General features: G+C 34.0%; 1 protein-coding gene across 1 annotated transcript in view; it reads right to left on the bottom strand.

Annotated features, from left to right (window-relative positions):
* LOC114329450 (fatty acyl-CoA reductase wat) overlaps positions 1 to 17,996 on the bottom strand; it is a 241,967-nt gene that overhangs the window by 126,485 nt on the left and 97,486 nt on the right. The window contains exon 3 of the mRNA XM_028278562.2: positions 4,570 to 4,818. Within this exon, the coding sequence (XP_028134363.1) occupies positions 4,570 to 4,818 (249 nt within the window). The remainder of the gene's footprint in view (positions 1 to 4,569; positions 4,819 to 17,996) is intronic.

Raw genomic sequence — 17,996 nt, 5'->3', positions numbered from 1 at the left:
GCAAAAAACAACAAAATCTCCTATGATGAATTAAGCCTTTTAGTTTGATGGTATACCTATATGAGAAGACAAAAAAACCTTGCCGACCCTGTCTCCAAGGCCACGAGCCGCCACTGCTAAATTCAGAGAAAAATGGGATAATTTTTCGCCCACCGCGCGAAAATGAAAAATTTTAAGCTGACTGAAACCGATTTCACAACACTGATGACTGATTGTCTTACTGATATGACCTGATATCCATTCAAATGGTGTATCGCAAACTGAAGCGCAACGTAAATGTAACCTATTGGGTATTGGCTATGACTAAAAAAATCGAACACCGGTTTTTGGAAAAACCGGGTTTTTTGACCGGTTATAGCCGGTAGGTTAAACCGTAGGTAAAATAAACCGGTATAACCGAAAACCGGTGTTTTGTCAACAACCGCCATCCCTACTTGGCAGGGCCAGCAGCTTCAACAAGCATAATGTGGTTACTTTTTTCCCAAACTTGAGAAGTGTGGTAACGAAACATAATATGCAGTCGAACAAAATGTAAAATTGTGATAAGAGTGGTGTCACCAATCTGCATAAACCCGCGAAAGTACTTCCTAACATTACACAAAAACAAAATTGGAAAAGTGACAAGTGCTGAACAAGGTACATTAATAACAATGTGCACTGCAATACGCGCTAATGGGACTTCTGTGCATCCGTTCTTTGTATTTCCGAAGAAAATATTTAAGCCTTCCATGCTTACTAGGCCTTCTCTAGGATCAGCCGGTGCAGTGTCTCTCTCTGGTTGGATAACGGGAGGCAATTTTTTGAAGTACATAATATAGAGCACTTATCATACACATAATATGATGCAGTAAATAATTCAAAGTTCTATTAATTCTTGACAATCATGAGAGCCGTTACGATGTTGGACCTGGGTAAAAATAATGGGATTGTTTTATTGACATTGCCGCCCACTGCAGTCATAAATTACAACCGCTCGTCGTAAGCTGCTTCTTTTCATTTATAAAAGCTACTATAATCGAGGAGCTGAAGACTGGATGCTAAATTATTCTGCCGTATCTATGAGCATATTTATGATGTTTGTAGTGTTGTTAGTACCGCCTACCCTAAAGCATTCACTCCTGTCAACATTATCAACGGATTTAAAAATCTTGCATAGCACCCCTGAACTCCCAAATTTTTTCAGAGAGTGTTTTTATGCTGTTGAAGACGAGTGTTGAAATATTAGCTGTTAGCCGGGTGTTGGCTCAACCGCACTCTGAGTAAGATACATGAAAGAAAAACTGTTAAACATTATGTTGGTTAGGTTATTAACACGTTCGCGGACAAAGCGGCATATGCCGCTCTACTTTCTGGGACAAAGCGCGATATCCCGTCTAATGTTGAGAACGGCCAAAACGCAAAGCGGCTTACCACGCACATTTTTGTACATGAAATATAATACTCTATTCAAGCACCTTAGGTGTCCCAGCAAATAACATAAAATATTGTGAACTGTCCGTGTCGGTCAGTTTAGCTTTTGAAATAGACGTGTGTTAGGCGGCGAGCACGTGGTACTATATCACTTCATTTTTGTTGTTTTTTGTTGGTGTTTTTTTATTTTGACTAGATTTGTTGGAAAATAATAAAAGTAAGTAATTGTTTTTTACGATTCTGTTATTTAGTAATTTGTATGCTGCTTATCAGTAGTAGAGACAGTAATAAAATGTTGAGGTTATATTTTCGGTAAATATACTATTTTTTGTTTTTACAGAAAATGGATTCTAGAGAAGAAGCAAGGCTTCTTGGACTTATGGATGAAGTGAGCACAGATGAATTTGAAAGTTCTTAATCAGAACCTTATAGCTCTGATGATGATTTCCAAGATCCATCATATCAACCCAGTAGTGGTGAAGATTCGTTGGCAAACGAGAATCTGTTTTCAAACGAAAATCACGAAGACAGCGTTGAGCCAGAAAATGACGAAACAGGTAATGATATACAAAATTTGCTAGAGGTGGGCGATATTGGAACTGATAACGAGTGGGCTGATATTGCCGCAGATATTCCAGATTTTTTGTTTGACGATTCCCAAAGTGGCCTCCATCTTAATTTTGACACAGCCTAAAGCTACAGACTATTTTTTTAAATTTTGGGATCAAGAAATTATGCAGCTAATTCTTGATTCAATGAACAAATACATTGAAATATTGACTAATGTAAATAGGCCCAAGCAAAAATACAGCAGACAAGCATCCATTAGGCCATTTACTATGGAGGAACTTCAATCATTTTTAGCTATATGCATATTACAGGGTCAAATAAAATACCCCGATGCAAGGAAGTTGTTTTCAATGAATCCACTTTATTATGCACCAGTTTTTCATTACACCCTATCTGGTAGAAGATTTAAAGAAATGCTGCGGTGTTTTAGCTGTGCTTGTAAAGAGGAAACAACAGGAACTGATCCACTGAAAAAAGTCAATCCTCTGCTCGATAAACTATTACTCAATTTTCAAAAAGCTTATTACCCTGCAGAAGAAATGTCACTAGATGAATCATTGCTTCTCTTTCGTGGTCGTCTGAGTTTTCGGGTGTATATCAAAGGAAAAAAAGCGAAATATGGCATTAAGTTCTACGAGCTATGTACAGCAGACGGATACGTATTGAATATAAAAATTTATAAAGGAAAATCCGAAGATGTAGAAGGATTATCTAAAATTGAGTCGCTAGTACTGCAACTTATGGAACCTTATTTGGATAAAGGCCATCATTTATTCCTTGATAACTTCTACAACAGCATTTTGCTGTCAAAATCCCTTTTGGAAAGAAAAACTCATTCTACAGGAACTCTTAGACGAAACAGAAAAGGAAATCCAAAAGCTCTTGTAAACACCAATCTAAAGAAAGGAGAACACAAATGTAAAACTGACCCTTTTAGAATACAGAGAAAATTTGGTAAGAGAATTATTGAACATTCCAGAAGATATGAATGATGGGAGAAAACTGATTCATAAGGGAGCTTTGCACGGTGGAAAACGACCTCGAATGGAAGCGAATATAGTTGTCAACCCTAACAATGAACAACACTTTCCAGATATAATTCCACACCCTACAGACCCCCGCAAAACTCACCATGTGAGGTGCAAGTGGTGTTTACGAAACAAAAAACGCAAGGAAACCAGATACTTGTGTAAAACGTGTGCCGATAAACCAGCACTTTGCATTGTAAAGTGTTTTGAACTGTACCACAAAAATTAATTTTTTTAATATAAGCGTATCTCTGTATTATATTTTCGTTATAAGGATATTTCTTTATTATTTTTTACAGAAATAAAGATTTAGTTGCATTTACTAATCGAGAGCGGCATGTACCGCTTTGTCCAGTTGCACAACTTTTGTGACATATATGGACATAGTGGACAGCACCTTGTTTTTTTTATAAAAAAACAACCTAAACATTCTAAAATATTATGAAACTACTTTTTTATGACAGAAAAATAACAAATTTTAAGATTTTTACAAGTGTGTTTTTGCGACCCCCTATAAAAACTAGGTGTCCGCTAACGTGTTAAGATAAGTGGAAATGAAATTAATATATCTTCTATGAAGAGAATTGTGGCCGGAAATTTTTTTCCCGACAAACCTGATGAAGATACCGTAGGAGCAGAAGATATTTTACTAAAGCTGCCCCCTCCTGCCATTAGTAGAAGTACAGCTGGGGCTGCTCGCTAGTTTTCTGTGAATTTTTTCCAATTTAAAGTAGACTAAAATGTTTTTTATTAAAAATCCCACTACGTACCACTATGTTTCCCAGTTCTTCTTAAGGTGCCGTGTCCGTATTCAGACGTTGGCTGTCATCATGTTTACAAGTTCCTGAAACCTCTCTCTATCGGCTGCTGTGCGAAATAATTCTTCTACCGTGGAACCACACAATTGTCTAATATTACCCAACCATGAAAGTTTCTTTCGACCAATCCATCTCTTTCCCTCCACTTTTCCTTGTATTATAAGGCGAAGTAGATGGTATTTAGGCTCTCTAATTATATGACCGAAGTATTCTGTTTTTCTCCCCTTTATGATGTTTATGAGCAGACGTTCTAAATTCATCATATGGAGAACATTTTCATTGGAAGTGTGCGAAACCCACGATATCATTAGGATTCGTCGATAGCACCACAATTCGAATGCTTCCAATTTATTTACACCATGTTTCCCACAATGAACCATATAGTGGTTCATAGTGGGACGAGTGGTCCATAGTGGGACTTGTCAAATAACAATATTAAACATAAAGAATTACTAAAAATTATTTTTAGTTTGCTTTTTTATATCCATACACATGCGTAGGTACCCTTATTATAATTTACAAACTCTTAATCAAGGTGCTTTACAATTTTGAAAAAAAAAAAACGTCCCACTATGGACCTGGTTACCATACATTACTAACAATATCAAAGAAACATGGTTTTGGTAAGACACCTATCATACTTAATTTACTTTAAAACACGTTGACCACCTATTATTTAGTTACATATGAAGTAGTACAATGAAAAATTGCAGATACTCGTGATAGAGATATAATAAACTCACCATTAAATTGTTCATTTGTCTAGCCAGGTCCAGAACAGATTTGGTTCCATTGACATTAATATTATAGGCAAGTTTTAGGTTTTCGTCGAATTTAACAGTGGCAGCTACATGGAAGACGATGTTTACTTTAGATATTAAAGTTTGTCTGTCTGTAATGTTTAATCCTAAACCTGATTGTGTGCAGTCTCCAGATATGGCTTCTACTTTGTGTCTAAATTTTGGGCACTCCTTCTTTAGTTTATCAAATATCTAAAATGAGGAGAGTATTAATACATAAAATATATATAACAAATTTTCCTATATGATATATTGTAATTTTACAGATAAGAAAAGATATCTCATTTAATTGCTAGAATAATTTATGGATGGATAAAATAATATGTAAAGTTTTGTCACTTCGCCTGAAATACAAGCTTCAAAATAACTCGGTAAGAAGGATTAACTACACTGATGACGATGCAACAACATTATCATATCGACAAACAAAACAAATAGTTTGCCAGTAATTTTCGATTGGTGAGAAACTTTTAAACAAATCCTCTTCTGCAAGTACTGTCTTCATTTTGAAGCTTAAATGTTTAAAATCATTTAATACGATTTCAGTCGCCTGCACACCATACATCAAATCTTAGAACACATACAATTTTTGTCTATTACTCGTCACAACCAGGACAACGAATTGGTCATATTATTATGCACAAACTGTAAACCCAAACTACACTTAACACTCAACAGAAACACCAATAAATATGAAAGAGCAACTATCAACATTCTTAACGTTGACGGAACGAATTGAAAGCAATTTTTATGCAACGATTATTCCAGAATAGTATATTAAGGGCCGGTACTTTATGTCCCGGTTAAACCTCGGTTAGCTAACCGGGGTTTAATCGGTACAGAAAAGTACCTCATATGGCCTCTTGCGTTGTAATAAAAGCAATTATAATTATTATTATAATTATTTATGAATATAATAATAAGTATAATTGCGTTTTAGTCTATGTTATGCATATATTTCTGTCCCGATTAAACCCCGGTTAACTAACCGGCTGTTAACGGAGACATAAAGTACCGGGCCTAAATCTGCTAAACACTGTCGTAAATAAATTTAACCAATGATGGCTCCCATACTCATAGTTGCAACCTGGAATGCCAACGGAATGCTTATGTTTAACCAAAAACAAGAAATTACTACATTCCTAAATTACTACATTCCGATTATTAACATAATCGACATCTCACACGCATCTGAAACCCATTTCACTAATTTATAGGCTATTGATTTTGTATTTTAGAAAGGAACTACAACGTTAACGGGGTTTTATTGTTTTATATATTCAATGAACCTCTGAATATAAAAAAAACGTGGAGTGCTACCATTTAAAGGGGTGCGTTTTTGAGAAAGGGGTGAATAAGTCCCTAGGCGCAGGGCGAATTAGGGTGAGCTCTATGCACTTTTACTCTCGAAATATCACATTTAAACTCAAAAATATTTTCTTTTAACAAAAATATATTCAAAAGAAAAGCAAGAGAAAAACACGAAAAATATCAATTTTGTTTTTTGCCCCATAACTTTTTTCCACCGGAATATAGGTATAGACATTGTTTTAGTAAAAAAACTTCAATTCTTTCTCTTTAAAATGACGTCTGGTAGAAGTCTCTATGATTTATAGTTTCCAAAATATGATTTTTCAAACTTCGCCACTCACAGCGATTTTGGGCCATTTTCCTTGTTACTTCGCAAACATTGTTCTATAACTTTTTTCTACGCAGCTTCACTGGCGGATCCAGGGGGGTGTCACGGGGGTCATGATCCCCCCCCCCCCGAATAATTGTAAACCCACGCATCGTAGGGTTGGTAAGACTAAGTGACCTTGCATCAATGATAGGTAATTAAATCACCCTCAAGACCCATGACCCTCCCCCAAATAAAATTTCTGGATCCGCCACTGCGCAGCTTTAGGCATATTAATTGTATATGTTATGGGAAGAAAAGTGAATTATCTTTAAAACGGTCTATTGTATAAGGCTGTATAACTATCTTTAAGCAAGATATGGCTTTTAAAATTTTATACTTTTAATGATTTTTGGTATATTTAACGATTATTTTTAAATTTCTCATTATAAATTTTTGTTGTTGTATATTTAGGTATATACATTGTGCAATAAAAAATATAGCATATTTTCTTTACTTTAAAATGGTGTATCATAAAAATTCTAGGACTATTTTTAAACTAGATATGCTTTTTCAAAATTTTTACACATGCAATAGGTCCCACAAGTTGGAACCATATGGAAAACTTTTTTATTATTAACTTTATAAAAAAAAGTACTCTTTATGAAATGCTCTGTGTAGTCTAAAACCTAATCTGCAATTATCAAATATTAAATTTTATCAATAGTGTACGAGGTACGTTAAAAAATATGAATTTCGCTCAAGAGTAAAGTGCCTTTAAATTTCACAATATCGAAAAATGTTATTAAGAAAAGTTATTTGGAATTAAAACCATATGGAAAACTTTTTTAATATTAACTTTATGAAAAAAAATATTCTTTATAAAATGCTCTGTGTAGTCTAAAACCTAATCTGCAATCATCAAATATCAAATTTTATCAATAGTGTACGAGGCACGTTAAAAAATATGAATTTCGCTCAAGAGTAAAGGGCCTTTAAATTTCACAATATTGAAAAGTGTTATTAAGAAAAGTTATTTGGAATTAAAAATTATGTTACAATATGCAATTATATTCTTCTAATTGAAAAAAAATAAAAAAATTTAAAATTTTGTCAGATTACGGATACCCTTGAATATTATACGGATATCTTGTTTAAAAATAGTCCTAGAATTTTTTTCAATACACCATTTTAAAGTAAAGAAAATAAGCTTTTTTATTCCATAATGTATACCTGTACCTAAATGTACAAGAAAAAAAGTCATAATGAGAAATTTAAAAAATAATCATAAGAAATATCAAAAATCATTAAAACTATAAAACCTTGGAAAAGTAGAACTTGCTTAAAAATATACGTACAACCTTATTCGGTAGACCATTATAAAGGTAATTGACTTCTCTTTCTACTAAATGCACCATTGTATTTATATACCTAGAAATGCGTAGAAAAAAGTTACCGTACAATGATTGCTAAATAATGGGGAAAATGGCCCAAAAATGCAGTGAGCGGCGAAATTTGAAAAATCCTATTTCGGAAACTATGAATCCTGGAGACTTCTGTCAAACGTCATTTTAAAGAGAAAGGATGGAGGATATTTTTCGCTGAAGCAATGCCTATACCTATATTACTATGGAAAAAAGTTATGGGGCAAAAAACAAAATTGTTTTCTTTTGTGTTTTTTTCTTGCTTTTTTTTTTGAATATATTTTTGTAAAAAGAAATAGTTTTGACTTTAAAATGTGATATTTTGATAGTAAATTTAACGTGGAACAATTTTCCTTTAGACGTGTTTGTACCAAAGGTGCATAGAACTCACCCTAATTCGCCCTGTGCCTAGGGATTAATTCACCTTTTTCTCAAAAACGCACCCATTTAAATGGTAGCACTCCGTGGTTTTTTCAAATATAGAGGTCTGTTAACCATATGAGATAATAAAATCCCGTTAACGTTGTAGTTCCTGTTAGCTCTCTGATTTTGAACATAATCAATAGCCTATTAACAGCCTTTAAAATTCCTCAATATACAATTTTTCAATACACCCCATCCGGACGGTACTAATCACGGAGGTTCGTTAGTAATGATCAGAAGCAACATTCCTTGCCATGAACTGCTTAAGTACCATATTGATAAAATCCAAGCGACAAGCATTACGATTACCAATCCATTAAAATTCACAGTGAGTGCCATGTATAGCCGACCACGATACAGAATATCGACAGACGAATTCAAAAACTTTTTTCAATGTATAAACATTTTCAATTTCTTTGCAACACGAAAATGCAGAAGCTGCATAATGCTCTGGTTAAATCGGAGAGTGCAGGAAGAGTCTATACCGGTTTCGGAGGCCTTTTCCCCCTCATCAGTAGTCCCATATCCTCTTCTGTCCGATTTCCCCAGGCATCACACTGGGCCTTTCCGTATTGCAAAGAAAGAAATGTCACGGATGAACTAGAGCCATCTGCCGAAAAACAAAGTAAGTTATCAATCGAAGTAGCACAGAAAAAAACAATAAATACCGTTTTTATTTCCTCGGCATCCTGTATGATTTATAATTTTTGAAAATCTCAGGAGGTTGTAACCAAAGAAAGTATTCCACCTGTTGTCAATCTGGTGGTATGAGAACGATATTTATTGTCGTTTTCTGTGCTACTTCGATTGATAACTTACTTTGTTTTACTGTTTTCAATCTATAGGAAACAAATTCATAGTTGGGAGCAAGTGGAACGCTAAATATACACAATGGGACTCAAGGCTCATTACTAGGGTGGTGCGAAAAAAGTCCAGTTGACAATCCAGTATCGCTATAGTGCGGAAAAGTTGCGATTGGTAATTACAAGAAAAACAAAATAAAAATTATTCAAATCGGACTTTATCTTCCGATCCCGCAACGAGCCTAAAGATTATGAAAAAATGTAATTTTACCTTTTTTTCGGAAATTTTTATTTATTCTCCATGTACATTTTATTTATCGCTATAGTAAAATTTATTTACAGTTTGCATGGTTGAGTAATAAAAACAATAGTTTTACGCACTTAATTATAAACATTTGAAATTGTTGATGATATTCATAAATTAAAAAAACATTTAGTTACCTCATTTTTCTGTTACATTGTGAAGCTCTTCGCTTATTTAGATATTGTATAATAATATTTAAACGACCCGGAACTCACAACAAGAAGGTGGTTGCACTTTTCACTCCACCCGCACCCTTCTCTCCATAAAACTAATTAGTGTGTTTTTTACATTATTTACATAGTACCTACATTTCTTTTGGTCCAGCTTTTAAACGTCAACTTTGAATTTTGATTTGGTGGTAAAATCTGGCAGCATTGACCTTGATTTAAGTGTTGCCTTGATGAATCATCTCTTGATTGGGTCCCACATACATTAGACGATACTTCCATGACCAACCGCTAGATAGCTTGCGTATAACAGGGATGATTTTGTACATTCCAGTCTGGCGTGATGCCTGATATAATGTAGGAACTTATATCGTCATTTGAAACGCTTCGAAGAACTGGTGGAGAAGATAGTTTTGCAACATTCCAATCTAATATCTCAGTGTTGTCCTGTGCTTCAAAATTTAAAGTAGGAGACATGAAATTTCTAATACGTTTGCCCTTGGCTTTAGTCTATCCGGCTTTTAACTCTCTCCTTAGCCCTAGCTCTCTAATGTGTTTTCTTTCTCCCTACTACTTGAAATTTTTAAGCACGGGACTAAACTGAAATAATAGACTGGAATATAATGTAGCAAAACTATTGCAGACTGTTGCAAAACTATCTTCTCCACCACTTCTGCGAAGTGTCAAATGAAGATATAAGGTCTTGCATTACATCGGGCGACATACCAGACTGGAATGTACAAAACTATCCCTGACACACGCAAGTTGGTGAGAGGTGCCTAAAGTTGGTCACGGAAGCATCGTCTAATGCAGTGGAGGAAAACCTGTCGATCGCGACCCCTAGGTCAGTCAATCGATGGCAAGAAAAAATTATCTACCTACCTACCTATTCCCGTTCTAAATATTACGAAAATTCCTAGTCGGTAGATCGCAGAGAATTAGAAAGGCAGATAGTAGATCTCGAGTCCGATTAAGTTGGTCACCCCTGGTCTAATGTATGTGGTCCCCAATCAAGAGATGGATTCATAAGGGCAACACTTAAATCAAGGTTCATGCTGCCAGATTCTACCACCAAGTCACAATACGAAGTTGACGTTTAAAAGCTGGATACAAACATGAAAAAGAAATTTACTATGTAACTAATGTAAAAAGCACACTCATTGGTTGGTTGGAGAGAAGGGTGTGTGTGGAGCTAGAAGTGCAACCACCTCCTCGTTGTGAGTTCTGGGTTGTTTAAGTATTGTCATACAATATATAAACAAGCGAAAAACTTCACAATGTAGAAGACAAATGAGATAACTAAATATTTTTTAATTTATCAAAATCATCGAAAATTTCAAATTTTTATAGATTTTGATTGACCTTGCGGGATGGGAAGATATTCGTTAGATGCGTAAAACTGTTGTTTTTATTACTCAACCATGCAAACTGTAAATAAATTTTACTATAGCGATAAATAAAACGTACATGGAGGATAAATAAAAATTTCCGAAAAAAAGGTAAAATTTCTTCTTTTTCGTAATTTTTAGGCCCGTTGCGGGATCGGAAGATAAAGTCCGATTTTAATAATTTTTGTTTTGTTTTTCTTGTTATTACCAATCTCAACTTTCCCGCACTATAGCGATACGGGATTATTAACTTGACTTTTTTCGCACCACCCTACTCATTACTACAAAAGTACAAAACCTTTTTCGGGCCATAACATAAATTAACTATGAGTATCTAACCAATAGGGTATCTACATACTGGGCGACAGACTCAACCTTCTTGACTTATTCCTGATCTTCTTGACTTTTTTATTATAAATGGTGTGTCTAGAAACTATTGCATAATTGAGTCCAATTTTGAACTGCCAAAAGCGACGAGCAAGAAGAGTACGGCAACAGTAAACAAACATTATAGATCAACATCACTATGATGTGGCTATGTAGGGAATTAACAACTATTCTAGGAAATACCAAAATGTGGTATTTCTCGAACACCTAACTCCAATTGACCACACACTATGGAAAGCAATCAGAAAGCTAAAGAGACCCCAAATACCCGTCTCTCTTCTCCGACTACCAAACAACACATGGGCGCGATCTGATTAAGAAGCTGAAACTCTAGCAGTTCACTTAGCTAACGTGTTCAAAGATAACATTGAGGACTTGAACTTGAACTACAGAGGACAAGATAAAAGATACTATCGATTTACCCTGCCAAATGTATTCTCCAATAAAAGCAATATCTCCGAACTAAGTTAAAAACGATATACAGAAACTAAACCCACGAAGAAATAAAGAACGTGTCCGAAGAAGTCTCCAGCTACCAGGCACAGTGGGAATCTCTGTATCTCCCTAACGGTCTATTATAAATATGGGACGTGGGAAAGTCCCAATGAAGTACGTACAGTTCAACAAGTGGTAATACCAAAATCGCACATTAAAAGTGTGATTTTCAATTTACATAGATTTATTTCACACAAACAAATTTCACACAACCCATTTCACAAATATTTACAAGAATTCTCCGTTTTTCTTTTTAAATTAAATAATACGTCATCTTCAATAATAATACCCATTCTAACAAATGCAGCTTTATCTTATATTATACATTATTCTTTAGTTATTCTTAAAACATAATCGGTTAAAACATATTATGATAGAAATTGCATATTCATAATAAGAGAGAGAAAAATCTGTTGACGTCCAAATAAAACCGAAAAATCCAAACCCCGACTGACCTTTTAATTCAACTTAATTTTAATAGGTCTGGATCCCGCGTATGAAAAAAAAGTTGATTAATAGCAAGCTGAAAATTTGTTAATAGCTTAAGGGTGTCTAGTCGGACAAACTTTGATATATGGGAACACTGGAACAGGGGAAGTTTTAATTGTGGAACAAGTTAAAAATTTGGAACGGTCAGACCACGAAAACGGCACATGTATTTTGTCCGACAGAACAGACTTAAACTCTCTCAAGAGAGATTAAACTCTCATGCAAAAATCAGACTGCTATTTATCACCAAATGGGCGTTTTAATGAGTGGAACATGTAGAAAATGTGAAATGACAGGAATTATGACAGGTGATAAATAGCAGTCTGATTTTTGCATGAGAGATTAATCTCCGTTCGGAGAGTTTAAGTCTATTCTGTCGGACAAAATAAATGTGCCGTTTTCGTGGTCTGACCGTTCCAAAATTTTAACCTGTTCCACAATTAAAACTGCCCCTGTTCCAGTTTTCTTATATATCAAAGTTTATCCGACTAGACACCCTTAAGCTATTAACAAATTTTTAGCTTGCTATTAATCAACTTTTTTTTCATACGCGGGATCCAGACCTATAACTTGTAAATAACTATAGTCATATTAGTCATATAAATCCGAACCGATACCTTTATTTTAACTGTACACTCGCTACATAATAGTCTAAGAGCTAGTGAACCCTTCGACTAACGGTCGTCCTGTAAGGCTAGCAATTTGTCTAGTGATAATTTATAGCACACCAAGGCTAAAAACCATGACCTGGCAGGCATCAGCGGTGCACGTGTATCTACCAGGTGAATCGAAAAGTGCATAGTTTAGGGGTAAAATAAACTTTCTCCCGTAAGGTTTAAATTTAAGTATGTGTTTGAGTAAGTCATTTAGAAGAAATGTGTACAATGACAGGCGATTCTGAAGAGCATAAGACCTTGCCAGGCGAGGGGAAAGATTAGGGGTTTTTCCTAAAATTATTTTTTTTGCATCGAAAATTTTTTTTAGGTTTTTTGAATTATTCCAAACAGAAAAGGTCTTTAGTGATTTTTCTCTTAAGTTAATAGTTTTTGTTATATAAGCGATTGAAAAAAAATTTGAAAATCTCGAAATCGGACATTTTTAACCCTAAATCGGAGATTTATCTAAAAATTTCAAAGTTGCCAAGGTAGCTAGATATTCTTTAAACATTGATTGATGAAATCCCAAAGAGTTTTTTGCAATACAATATCGGAAACCCCTTTGTTTTTTAATTGCTAATCAAGCGGGCGCGACACTGTAGTATAAGTGAGGACGTTTGAGTTGGCATAAATTCATTATCTCGAGAATGGGCAAATTTTAAGAGAAATCCTCAGACAGGTCGGTTTTAATTTTAAATTAGGACTTTTTGGCATATATATAATACTAGTGACGTCATCCATCTGAGCGTGATGACGTAATCGTTGATTTTTTTTTAAATGAGAGTAGGGGTTGTGTGACAGCTCATTTGAAAGGTTATTTAATTATCTATTCACTAATATAAATATTAATATAATTATTTATACAGGGTGTACAAAAAAATTTTTTTTATTACATCAACTTTGATTAAATTTTTCAAATAGACGAAATTTTTTTGTACACCCTGTATAAATCACCCCAGAACCAAACAATGGTTGAATTTAAAATTCGATTTACATTATTGAAAAATAATATTAAACAGGCTAAAAGCCGATGTTAACGGATATAACCTACGGGAACATGGTGAAACCCTACCAAAAACTCAATCAACCATCTTAGGCCAAATTTGACTATAAAGTGTCAAAAGTGTGTAAGGAAATGTTTGAAGTGACATTGACAGTAGAAAAAAAGGTAGTCGATTTTCAATGTTTATTAACCAAAAGGTCATGACCCACAACAAATGATAAAGATTTTAATATCTGAAAATGTCTAACATTTTTAAATCTATCGATTTTTGAAAAGAAAATTGTGATATACAAAATTAATTTAGAATATAAGATTATTTATGTTGACTGTATACTATAACATTAGATTGATCAAATTGATAGAAAGAAAGTTAAGCTGCTGTCAATAATGATAAAAAGATAAAACAGATGATGGTGTTAATGATGGGTCAAGTTAATCAAGTCTATATTGTATTGTTGGTTGTATATGTAAAAGGAAAATATTGTTATTTAAAAAAATAAATGTAAATGTTTGTAAATAATGGATTTGAGTTAGGATACAGTCAAATACTTAAAAGTGTGTAATGTGTAAATGAAAAGGATTGTAATTATTATGAGATGTTTTATTTTTTATTTTATTTTAAAAAGTTTTGAGAGAATTCTTGTGACAAAGTGAGGGTATGTGAAGTTAAAGATAAAGAAGTGTATGATTATAGCTGAGTCCAGTTGATACAAGAACGAAATTAAAATGAAATTAATACTGAAAGTGTACTGAATAAAATAAAACCAAAGTAAGAAAAAAGAATATTGATATAATTTAATTGTAATGATAATGGATCTGAATGTGAGAACTGAAATTAAGTGATGGGATGTTAGTTGGAGAGGTAAAAATTACTTGGAAAAAGTCAAAGACAAAAAGTAGAGGGCTGTGGTTTAAGGTATAAAGACAAGAATTTTAAGGGAAAGAGAGGGATAAAGAAAAGATGGGGTGTGGAATTTAAACTGAATGAAGTAATGAAATGAAAAAGAAGTGAAAAGATAGTAGGGTGAATTATTGAGGTGATGGTTAATAGGGTTCAGTAGTTAATAATGTTAGTTGGGTAAAGGAGTTTGGAAGCAGTGAAGGAAAAAGGACAATTTGAAAAAGGAGGGAGAGTAAGTTAAAAGAAAAAGAATAGGATAAAAAGAGGAAGTTGAAAATAATAGGAATTATGAGAATAATTGCGGTTAAGGGATGTTTGTCTATTGACACAGTTGGGACTCTTCTTCAGGTCCTTGACAATCTCCAAATCTTCGTATAAGTTTAAACGGAGTGTATTTTTTTGTTGAATATTGTGTATCAACTGGACACCTTCAGGAATCTTAAGTTCATGTTTATTGACTTTTAAATGGTGTGAAAAGGCTGAAGTGGTATCTCTCTTGCTGTGTTCTGCAGATCGGGTAGAAAGGGATCTGTAAGTTCTGCCGATGTAGGTGGCATCACAATCTGAACAAGAGAGTCTGTATACTCCACTCCGGTTCATATAATGGATAGGATCTTTGGTATTAGTTAAACTTTTGCTGAGAGTATTATTAACTTTGAAAGAGATTTTTATATTGTCACAAGAATTGGAAACGATATGTTTGACTCTTTCAGATAATTTGGAGTTATTGAATGGTAAGGAGGCATAGATGGGAGTAGTTGGGGGGTGATGTAGAGAAAGCGGATTGTTTTAGTAACTTGAGTTCTCTTTTTTGTTGAAGTTTATTGATGATGTCTGGGTCATAACCATTGTTGACTGCAATCTGTTTGATAATGTTCAACTCTTTGTTGAATTCAGTTATGGATAAAGGAATAGAGTTTAATCTATGTATAAAACTGCGAAAGGCAGAGAGTTTATATGATAAAGGGTGATTAGAAGTAGAATGGATAAGCATGGATTTAGCAAGTATACACGTAAGTAATCAAACCACACTTTTTTAACTTTTTAAAAAAATTTCAACCATCTTTCAATTCTAATAGTGGGATTACTTATTTTATTGTAGATTCACTGATGATGGACCGATAGGTTTGAAAACGTTCTGAATTGGACATATTTTACTCAATCCATTGGGATTTTTAAGTTTTAATAAATATACCAATTTACATAGAAGTGGTTTTACTTCTTGTTAGAGTTTTTTTTTTAACTATATGGTATACAGCCAACCTAGGGAACTTCCCTTTTAGTAATTATGTTAATGTTTATATTACTGAATAGAGAATTAAATAACCTTTCAAATGAGCTATCACACAACCCCTACTCTTATTTAAAAAATTATCGATTACATCATCACGCCCAGATAGATGACGTCACTAGTATTATATATATGCCAAAAAGTCCTAATTCAAAAATAAAAATCGACCTATCTGAGGATTTCTCTTGAAATTTGCCCATTCTCGAGATAATGAATTTATGCAAACTCAAACGTCCTCACACTACAGTGTCGCGCCCGGTTGATTAGCAATTAAAAAAACAAAGGGGTTTTCGATATTTTATTGCAAAAAACTCTCCGGTATTTCATCAATCAATGTTTAAATAATATCTGCGTACCTTGGCAACATTGAAATTTTTAGATAAATGTCCGATTTAGGGTTAAAAATGGTCGATTTCGCAATTTTCAAAATGTTCAATCGCTTATATAACAAAAACTATTAACTTAAGAGAAAAATCACTAAAGACCTTTTCTATTTGGAATGATTCAAAAAACCTAAAAAAAATTGTTTGATGCAAAAAAAAATAATTTTAGGAAAAGCCCCTAATCTTTCCCCTCCCCTGGCAAGGTCTTATGCTCTTCAGGATCGCCTGTCATTGTACACATTTCTTCTAGATGACTTACTCAAACACATACTTAAATTTAAACCTTACAGGAGAAAGTTTATTTTACCCCTAAACCATGCACTTTTCGATTCACCTGGTAGATACACGTGCACCGCTGATGCCAGCCAGGTCATGGTTTTTAGCCTTGGTGTGCTATGAATTATCACTAGACAAATTTCTAGCCTTACAGGACTACCGTTAGTCGGAGGGTTCACAAGCTCTTAGACTATAAGTATGTATAAATGTATAACTATTAGAAACTATTTTAAATGAGTATCATTTGCCAATTTCTTATAAGTGCCATTTTTAATTTACGCAATGCACCTAATTAAAATACAGTTGATTGTAGATTGTAAATAAGGCGGATGTTAAGGCTATTGTATTACTTTTAAAATGTTAAATCACCCTGTATAGGGCCACTGCACCCAAAACGTGCATCAAAACAAAAGGTGCACAGAGTGCAACAACTTGAGCGACTCTTCCTTTTGGTAGATAACGGTCGTGATACTTTTGGAAGAATTCGTATACATCATTGCTCCAATTCCACAAAAAATCGTTCAATCTTTTTGCTCGGGTCACATGAATCATTATAAGCCAGTTCTGACAATGCACGAACAAGTAGTATTACATATTTTTTACAAAAATAAATTCGTTAATGATGTGGACCGATGAAAATTAATTTTATATAGTTTAAGTATAATTCTATTAGTATAATAATTTAATTAGTATGTATATAATACAGAAGACTCTCTCTATAACGAGAACTGAAGTGGCAGACTAATTACCTCGTTATAAGCCGATCTCATTGTATTAGACAACAATAATATTGTGCACACAAAATGAATATGTAGTTTTCGAAAAAAATTAACTTCTTCTAGTGAAGACATTCCGAGCAATAAAGATGTTAAATATTGTTTGAATGGCACTTTTGAAAAAAAAAGTCGGTGGATAAATAGGACAAAATTGAGAGGCGATGGAGTTATTACATCATTGGCCTCGATAAGTACACATATTTTAGGCATTTCTGTATACCGGCAGCTGGGGTATTTCTTTATAGCTATCACCGCTCCAAAAACAGGTAAAGTAACATGTTCTTCGATCTCATTTTCCTCCGTTATAACCAAACATGCCTCGTTATAACCAAACATGATTCGTTATAAACAAACATGCATCGTTATAGAGGTGTTATGGTGGGGGAGCAAAGTATGCTAAATGTGCAGTCACTCGAGCGCTTTGGAGACCTATTGGGTTCTGAAGAGTAGGTCCTAAAACCAAAAAAAGTTAAGTTAAGTTTTCCATGTTAGTGGGGACTTTTCATTTTTAATTTAATTTTCCATTGCCAACAATCGATTTGTAAGATTATAGAGCCATCTATCCATAATTCGAAAAAATGTCTCG

Source organism: Diabrotica virgifera, chromosome 3 (assembly GCF_917563875.1).
Source record: "Diabrotica virgifera virgifera chromosome 3, PGI_DIABVI_V3a".
NCBI lineage: Eukaryota > Metazoa > Arthropoda > Insecta > Coleoptera > Chrysomelidae > Diabrotica > Diabrotica virgifera.
Note: the sequence above shows the minus strand (reverse complement) of the source record. Positions and strands in the feature narration are given on the sequence as shown.